The sequence below is a fragment of the Panthera pardus genome, unplaced genomic scaffold, assembly GCF_024362965.1.
Source record: "Panthera pardus isolate Hobbes unplaced genomic scaffold, ASM2436296v1 HiC_scaffold_27, whole genome shotgun sequence".
Lineage (NCBI taxonomy): Eukaryota > Metazoa > Chordata > Mammalia > Carnivora > Felidae > Panthera > Panthera pardus.
The window spans coordinates 119410591-119419282 of NW_026526843.1; the positions used below are offsets into that span (position 1 = coordinate 119410591).

At 54.7% G+C, this 8692-nt stretch overlaps 1 protein-coding gene and 1 long non-coding RNA gene across 8 annotated transcripts in view; both read left to right on the forward strand.

Annotated features, from left to right (window-relative positions):
• XG (Xg glycoprotein (Xg blood group)) overlaps positions 1-8241 on the forward strand; it is a 34236-nt gene extending 25995 nt beyond the window's left edge. For 3 of the 7 annotated variants that reach the window (XM_053891873.1, XM_053891872.1, XM_053891875.1), the window contains 4 exons: positions 80-130; positions 1985-2026; positions 4082-4117; positions 5229-8235. In XM_053891873.1, coding sequence (XP_053747848.1) covers positions 80-130; positions 1985-2026; positions 4082-4117; positions 5229-5434 — 335 coding nt within the window. In that variant the 3' untranslated portion in view covers positions 5435-8235. Of the gene's footprint in view, positions 1-79; positions 131-1984; positions 2027-4081; positions 4118-5228 lie in introns of all 7 variants that reach the window. The other 4 variants (XM_053891874.1, XM_053891871.1, XM_053891870.1 and 1 more) reach the window with 3 other exon arrangements.
• LOC128773864 (uncharacterized) lies at positions 2642-3239 on the forward strand. Its single transcript, XR_008418341.1, has 3 exons — positions 2642-2857; positions 2935-3057; positions 3218-3239. It is a non-coding gene; the product is annotated as an uncharacterized LOC128773864 (long non-coding RNA).
• Positions 8242-8692: the final 451 nt, after the last annotated feature.

Consider the following 8692-nt stretch of genomic DNA (forward strand, 5'->3'; position numbering starts at 1 on the left):
CCAGCGACCCAAGCAGACGCCTGCTGCAACCCTGTGCGTCCCAGCAGAGCGCAGCTGAAATCTGCCTTCTGTCCCACAGCTGGCGGTGGTGGCTACTATCCCAACAATGATGGCCACGGAAACGCCTATGGTACGTCCAGCACTTGGGCCCCTCGGAGGGCGAGGGCGGCGGGAGGGGGTGTCGTATTTCCAGGGCTCCTGTTTGCATCCCCACAACAATTTCTTCCTGCGGTCTTGGGTGTTGGCTCTGTGCTGGTGTGAGGGGTTTGGAACCCTGTCTGCACTGACCCTCTGGCTGGCCTGCCTCCTGCCCTCCAGGGACCCAGGTGTGCACGCAGGTAGTGAGAAACAGAGCAGCTGACACTAGGGGAACAGCAGCCGGTGAATCGGTGTGTGCGGGGATCTTTGTTACGCGGCTCAGCGGCTGACCATTGCAAACAGAAAACACTCTGGGCGGGCAGATCCTGGCAGGAAGGGAAGGAAGTGTCCACAGCAGGAAGTAACGGGGGTCTCGTCTACACTGAGTGTATCTCAAAGTAAGCGGGCGATCTTGAAACTCTCAGCCGTTGTCTGCTTCTGTAAGGGAAGACTGACGACAAAATGTCATGCTGGGAAAAGAAAACGCTACGGATTGTTTTTTTCCTTTTTTTTATTGGAGACACAATGCACGTAAACATTGTATTCATTCTATGTATATAAAGTAACAGTTCCCTATTGGTGACATGTTGCAAAATTATTGGGACTGTAAGTCCGCCGGTCCCGCATCGCATCGGGATGCATAGTTACAAATTTTATTTATTTTTTTTATTCCGAAATGAAAACCTTTAAGATTTACTTCCTTAGCAACTTAAATAATTTAATGCTTACTTATTTTTGAGAGACAGCATGAGTGGGAGAGAGGCAGCAAGGGACAGAGACAGGGGAACGGAAGCAGGGTCCTCGACACCAGAGAGCTGGACGTGGGGGTCGAGCCCACGAACCGTGAGATCACGACCTGAGCCCAAGTCAGAGGCTGAACCGACTGAGCCACCCAGGCGCCCCCTTCCCTTAGCAATTTTGAGATGCGATACATTCGCATTATGATGTGATACAAGGTCGTTAATCAGGGTCCCCGTTCTGCCCATGACGTCCTGGGGCTTATAAATGCAGACTTGTCCCTCTGATTCGGTTCACCCGTCAGTCAATTTACGGGTCAAAGGCAAAGCATGAATTTACTTTTCTCTTTGCCATTGGTTACGGGCTTTCAGCATCAGAACTGAATGGAGTCACGGTCTGGTGGGTTGCGACTGATATGGGTGCATTTGCAAGGTGTCGGGGTCCTGTTGGAGATGTGGTCCGTGAATCTCCGCAGCCTTGGGATGAGGAAATAATAGTTTACAGCCCGTTTTACAAAGTAGAGGTGACAGGGACAGACATCCGTCACCCCGTAGATGGCCCTGTCCCCATAACACAATGGGAAATTGTCGGCCAAAAGCAGATGCCATTTTTAAGAAATTGTTTTCAATGTTTGTTTATTTTTGAGACAAAGAGAGCATGAGCGGGGGCAGGGGCAGAAAGAGAGGGAGGCACAGAATCTGAAGCGGGTTCCAGGCTCCGAGCTGTCAGCCCAGAGCCTGACGTGGGGCTTGAACTCACGAGCTGTGAGATCATGACCCGAGCCGAAGTCGGACGCCCAACCGACTGAGCCATCCAGGTGCCCTGAAAAGAGATTTTTTTCTTTGAAACTTGGCAATCACCATCACATGGGGCCCCTGATCCTCTGGGGTGAGGGGTTCCGAGCCCCGTGAGCCGAAGGCCGTGCAGTGTGGCCTCAGCTTCCAGTCCCCTGCGGTCAGAGGCCACGCCGTGGCCTCGGTTGCACGGGGAGGGCGGCCTCGCCATCTCCCCAGCCTCACGCGGCATCTTGGGTCGGGTGTGCTGCTGTTCTCGGTGCCGCCCCAGAAACTTCCAGGGTTCCAGTTCACGTGCTCTTTCTGTCCCGCAGGAGGAGGGCGTTCTAGACCCAACTCTTACGGAAATAATTATGGTAAAGGGATTGTTTCGTTCGCGCCGTGCGAGGACGGGCTGTCCTCAGGGAGAACTAACACCGACTGCACGCTGGCGGGGGGTGGGTCGCATTGTGTCCTGTGTGGACACCAGGTCACCAGCTGGGTCTAACTCGTGTGCTTTTCTTGTCAGCGAAGTTGTTTCCCTTTCTTGGAAGGAAGTGAGCCCTGCTTACAGTTCGTAATGTGTCTGTGTGTGTACGTGCATGTGCGTCTGCGGTAGTGTGCAGTGTGCGTGTGCAAGTGTTTCTTGCACATGTGTGGCCGTGTGCGCGTGTGTGTGGAGGTGTGTGTGCATGTGTCTGGTGTTCGTGTGGGCTTGTGCATGTGTGGTGTGCGTGTGTACGTGTGGGTGGGTATGTGCCCATGTGTGGAGGTGTGCGTGCACACGCGTGTAGATGGGCGTGTACATGTGTGGAGGCATGTGTATGTGTGGTGCGCGTGTACGTGTGTGGAGGTGTGAGTGCACATGTGTGTAGATGGGCGTGTACATGTGTGGAGGCTTGTATGTGCACATGTGGGTGTGGGTGTGCACGTATGTGGAGGTCTGCGTGTGCCCGTGTGTGATGTGTGTGCACGTGTATAGGCATGTGTGTGGGTGTGTACATGTACATGTGTAGAGGTGTGCGTTGCACTGTGTGTAGATGGGCGCGTACATGTGTGGGGGCATGCACGTGTGTGTGTGTACATGTGTGGAGGTGTGCGTATGTACATGTGGGTGTGCGTGTGCCCGTGTGGAGGTATGTGCACGTGTGTAGGCATCTGTGTGGGTGTGTACATGTATGTAGTCGTGCACATGTGTGTGTACATGTGTGGAGGTGTACGTGTGCACATGTGTGGTGGGCGTGTACACGTGTGTAAGCCTGTGTGTGCATTTACATGTGTGGAGGTGTGCGTGTGCACGTGTGTGGTGGGCGTGTACACGTGTGTAGGCCTGTGTGTGGGCGTGTACATGTGCCGAGGCATGCACGCATGTGTGTGTACATGTGTGGAGGTGTGCGTGTGTATGTGTGTGGTGTGCGTGTGCACGTGTATGGAGGTGTGTGTGTGGGCGTGTACATATGCGGAAGCGTGCACGTGTGTGCGTGTGTATGTGTGGAGGTGTGCGTGTGCACATGTGTGGTGGGCGTGTACACGTGTGTAAGCCTGTGTGTGCATTTACATGTGTGGAGGTGTGCGTGTGCACGTGTGTGGTGGGCGTGTACACGTGTGTAAGCCTGTGTGTGCATTTACATGTGTGGAGGTGTGCGTGTGCACGTGTGTGGTGGGCGTGTACACGTGTGTAGGCCTGTGTGTGGGCGTGTACATGTGCCGAGGCATGCACGCATGTGTGTGTACATGTGTGGAGGTGTGCGTGTGTATGTGTGTGGTGTGCGTGTGCACGTGTATGGAGGTGTGTGTGTGGGCGTGTACATATGCGGAAGCGTGCACGTGTGTGCGTGTGTATGTGTGGAGGTGTGCGTGTGCACGTGTGTGGAGGTGTGTGCACATGTGGAGGTGTGTGTGTGGGTATGTACCTATGTGGAGGAGTTCACGTGTGTATACATGTGTGGATGTGTGCACGTGCACGTGTGTAGGCATGTGTGTGGGTGTGTACATGTGTGTAGGCGTCCACGTGTGTGTCCATGTGTGGAGGTGGGCGTGTGCACGTGTGTAGGCCTGTGTGTGGGAGTGTACACGTGCGGAGGCATGCACGTGTGTGTGCTTGTGCGTGCGTACATCGGTTCGTGTGTGCACATGCATGAATGTGAGTGGAAGCTCACATCTGTTGCATATGTGTGCATGGGCACGTACCCCGACCCCTGACACGGAACCTGCACCCCCGTGTGTCTCCACCGCGGCCTGCCCCCCCTCACCATGTCGTGTGGCGTGCACACCTGCTCCCCCTGTGGCTGTCCCCGCCTCCCTGGGAGCGGGAGGCTCCCCGCGATGGGGGCCTGTCGTGCGCTGCGCTTGGACCCGCGAGCCCAGCGCCCGGGGCTGGACGCGCCTCGGAACACACTCATGACCGTGTGCCCTTCCCCTTCCCCTTCCAGGCGGAGACGGATACTCCACGTACGGCAACCAGCAAGGTAACGGGTCGGGGCCACGCCCCGCGTCTTTAATAAAAACACGCTCTCACGGGGCGCGCGAGGCCCCCGTGGTCCCCGCCTCTGGTCTTTGACGGAGCACCTGCCGTCTTCACATTGGGAAGGAAGGTCCTGAACAGCCCTGTGTGCCTTCGGGGGGCGGTCAGCGCCCCGGGGGTTCAGGGAAGGAGAAAGGAGGGCGCGCGCCAGGCTGCAGGATGCCTGGTGGCCGCGAGGGCACGGTGGGGATCGTGGGCCTGTGTCGGTGCCACCGAGGGCTGTCCTTTGCTGAACGCACAGCTCGGGAGGCCGAGAAGGAGAACAGGAAGGAGGGCACGGGCGCTGTGCCCTCGTGAAGCCCCCAGAGCGCACGGCCGGCCGCAGGGCAGGGGTGCGGTCCAGGGGACCGACGAACATCCGGCCCAGACACACGGCTGCACGGAATGTATGGGGTCCCGCGGCAAGAGGGGGGACGATGGCAGGCTGGGGTGGGGTCCGGGCATGCGAGGCTTCCCTCCGGTGACGATATCCAAGCCAAAGTACCATGGGGGCCAAGGATCCCTGCCTATGACCCGCCAGGGGGTCGACCCAGCCTGACACAAGATGCAGGGGGTCGGTGTCCACACAGGCAACGACTTCTCTTTCCAAGTGTTGACTTTTGTCACGCCAGGTCCTGCATGGGAGAAACCAAAGCTGTGCGGTAACCTTCCCTTGAAGGCGTCAGCCTGTGGGGTGTGAATGAGTCCAGACCTGTGGCTGTCAGGACATGTTTTGGTTAAAGAAAAAAAAAATTTTTTTCTTTGGCCTGAGTAAACATTCTACTTCGAAAACGGTACAAACCCGTCAAATTCAACAGGCAGACGAAAAACCAATCAAATGCCTCTCACAGGCACTGTTCTATCTTGAACGTCCTGCACGGGGAAGGCGTGCTTACTGATCTCCACGCGGGGTAGGCGCAGAACCCTTTCCTCTAGCTCCTCGTTCGGATTTGCTGTGTCTATGTATTTTTTTTCTCTGGAGTTGAGGGCAGGACGTGAGAATGTGGAGGCATTTAACACGAACGGCTTTCTCGCGGGGTGTTTTCTCAGAACCTCTCGGTCTCTTCACCCGGCAGGTAACACGATAGCGAAAATCGTGTCCCCCATCGTGTCCGTGTTGGTGGTCATGCTGGTGGGTGCTGCCACGGGGTGGTTCCAACGAAACAGGAGGAGAAATTGTTTCACGACAAGAGGCAAGTGTCTCGAGCTGGAAAGCTCCTTCCGGAGCCTGTCACTCAGCAGGGCTGTTTCTGGTGACGGCCAGCCTAGCACCCTGGCATGAGGATACGGTTTTCACTGGGGGGTTTTGCGAGGGACACATGGGGACTTGGGAGAAGCCAGCACACGTGGTTTTCTGGTCCCACTTTGGGTACAGGCTCCTGGGTTTGGAGAATCACGAGCCCGGCTGGTGGCGGTCCTTGGGGAGCAGAGGTGGTCAGTGAATGGCCCTGAGGACATCTCTGCGGGGAGGGTCCTGGGACAGACACGGGGGCCTCTGTTGTGGAAACAGCAGCTCCGAGTTTAAGCGACAGTGTCTTGAGTTTGGGTCCCGAGAGCCCCCTGCGTCTGACGGGGTCTGGGATTTGCAGGGAGTGTCTGCCCTCCCCTCCTTCCTGTCCCTAAGGTCGCTGTGAAAACCAGCCTTCCAGAAGGGATGTCAAAACCCCAAAGCCTGCCCGGGGCCTCCCCCTGCTGGCGGATGCGGGCTATTGACCAAACGCAGGCTGGGACCAGCCAGCCTGCATCTCCGCTGTCCCCGGGTCCCCCCAGAAAGTCCGGCGGGAGTGGCGGTGGGAGAGGGGGACCGAGTCCATGAACAACGTGTGGGCGTTGGAGAAGCAGGACTGTAAAGCCGAACTGGGTTTTATTTTATTTTATTTTCATTTTTTTTAATGTTTATTTATTTTTGAGAGAGAGAAAGAGAGACAGAGACAGAGTGTAAGTGGCCGAGGGGCAGAGAGAGAGGGAGACACAGAATCCCAAGCAGGCTCCAGGCTCCGAGCCATCAGCACAGAGCCCGACGCGGGGCTGGAACCCACAAACCGTGAGATCGTGACCTGAGCCCAAGTCGGACGCGTAACCTTCTGTTCACACTAGGGACCTCAGACAAGCAAGGGTGCACACGATGTGGTGAACTGGCCCCTTCTAGGGGGGTTGTGGTGCAGTGCACAACCTCGTGGACTGTATGTGTGCCACAGCCCCACAGTTGGCCTAGCACAGCTTGTGGGGACACGGTTATCGGGTCGGGCTGCCACTTACAGGGTGACAGACACCCGTGCCTTTACAGTGGGTTGTTTGAGCACGATTCACATTTATTTTGTAAACTGGAAGGAATGAAAGCACCCGCATCAGAGACTTTGAAGGTTAAGAAAACCACATCCCTAAAAAAATATTAGCTGCGACCAAAAAGATAGAGTGGCTTGCTCGTTGAGGGTGTTCAAAGCCCTCAAGAGCCGAAAGCATAAAAAGGACGGTAATGCTTGAAAATCAAGCCACAGAGGAGTTTTCTTGTCCTTGGCGGTGACACTGTGTTCCCTGTCTTCCCTCACAGAACCAGAGCATGTGTGACGGCTTCAGGATCCTGTGGTTGCTTTGAGAGAAGCTCAGTGTAGACGAGGTCCCCGAGTATCGCTCCCGTGACAGCTCCTTCCATTGCAGACGTCATCGCCACCCTAAAGCATCTCTGTCTGGAGGGGACCGACCGCCTGACAAAGAATTTCTGATCCGCCGGACGGGGGAGGGGGGTGTTTATAAAGATAAGTTAGCCAAGCCTTGGGTCCTAAGAAGACGGTCTGATCTGCACGTTCGATGACTCCTTTGGCCAGATTGCGAGGCTGTGGTGGGTTCCCCAGAACTACCTCACGGTGCAGGATGCACACATTGTCCCAAAGTACAACGGGGGCGCAAAGGCATAAGGGGTCTCGGGCTGTGGGGTGCTGTCTCCTTCTGGGGGTTTCGGGGGACCCTCCGAGGGTTTCCAGCGGGCTCTGGGGAGAAACCTGACCCATGGGAAGTCTTCCTCAAGGAGCCAGCACCCCCCCTTCCAGCTGGAACAGCAGGATTCCCGCTGCTCAGTGCTGGCCGTGACCATGTAACCCTTATTTGCACACAGTAAGGCTGGCATTTCCACTTGTTGGTGCATACACTCCCCGATATACAAGACATCGTGGGCAATCTGTGCAGACTTTTTCTCTTTTTTTCCTGCGAAATCTTATGATTTCGGTATTTTGGGAAGGGAGAAAAATTGGGGCCGGCAGTCATGATTTGTGCCTGTTGAGTCTTCCCGTATTATTTTTCATGTGATAGTCTGTAGGCAACTGTCTTGAAGGCGATGGCATCCTTTTCCTTGGTTTCTACTTTTTTCCGCCCCTTTTTACTGGAGTAGAAAATTCTAAGTCCTCAGGCATCTAAAAAGCATACTAGGTAATTGCTTCTATTTTAGTGACATTTTAGGGGAAGCTGGGAAAAAGGAAGGATTTGGGCTCATTGAGAGTTTCATCCAACTAACGTAAATGCTTATAGGACTTTCGGAGTTTGCCCTAAATATCAGCACTGAACATAAAGACAGTTACTGCAATCCGGAACTCATCAGGAGGGCCCAGGAAAGTCCTAAATTGTTGTATGCACCACGCTCATGGTTATGGACTGGGAGGTAGGTCTCCAGGGAGGACTTGAATGCAGAAAGACCTAGAAATAATTCCCCAAATAGAAAAGGGAATTTACAGCTAACGCTCTTGATGTGATGTGATTCATATGTGATGGGAGCACTTTCAAGATGGCCGTGGTTCCCGTCTGGTTGCTATCGGGATGGGAATGTCCACGTTTCTCCAGTGTCCCCATCGAGGGACAAAGCCTCGTGGCCCCAACACTCTTTCTGTACTCTTTTCTGCGGGTTTCAGTAGGAGTTTATTTTGAGTCTTGATAAAAAGTATGCGTGTGTGTGGACAGACAGACACATGCACACCGTCACAGACACTCCTGGACGGAATGGAAGCATTCGTGACGACAGAACGTCCATCGGTTTCCTGTAACTGCCATAAGTACATTTTTATCGTGTAAAAGAAATGTAAAAAAAAAAAATAAAGTAAATGTAAAAGGAGAAAAGAATCAACCCCAGGTTGATGGCTGTCTTCTTTGTTTCCCACCGACGTTGATGAAACAGCACTGGAAAATAAAAATCGTAAGGCAAGTAAATCCCGTCCTGGGCCTGGTGATGTGTCCATTGGGTGTGTGTTCTGTCTGAGATGGTCTCCGCTCCATCCCGGGGGACCTGGCAGGTATCTGAGGACTGGGTGGCCTTCCTTCACCCCTCCCCCCAGAAATGTTGAGGTTGGCACCATTTGGAATAAGACGGATTATGGGGCGCCTGGGTGGCTCAGTCGGTTAAGCATCCAACTTCCGCTCAGGACGTGATCTCCCCGTCGGTGGGTTGGGCTCTGTGCTGACAGCTCGCGGAGCCTGAAGCCTGCTTCACATTCTGTGTCTCCCCTCTCTCCACCCCCTCCCCTGCTCACGCTCTGTGTCTCTCTGTCTCTTAATA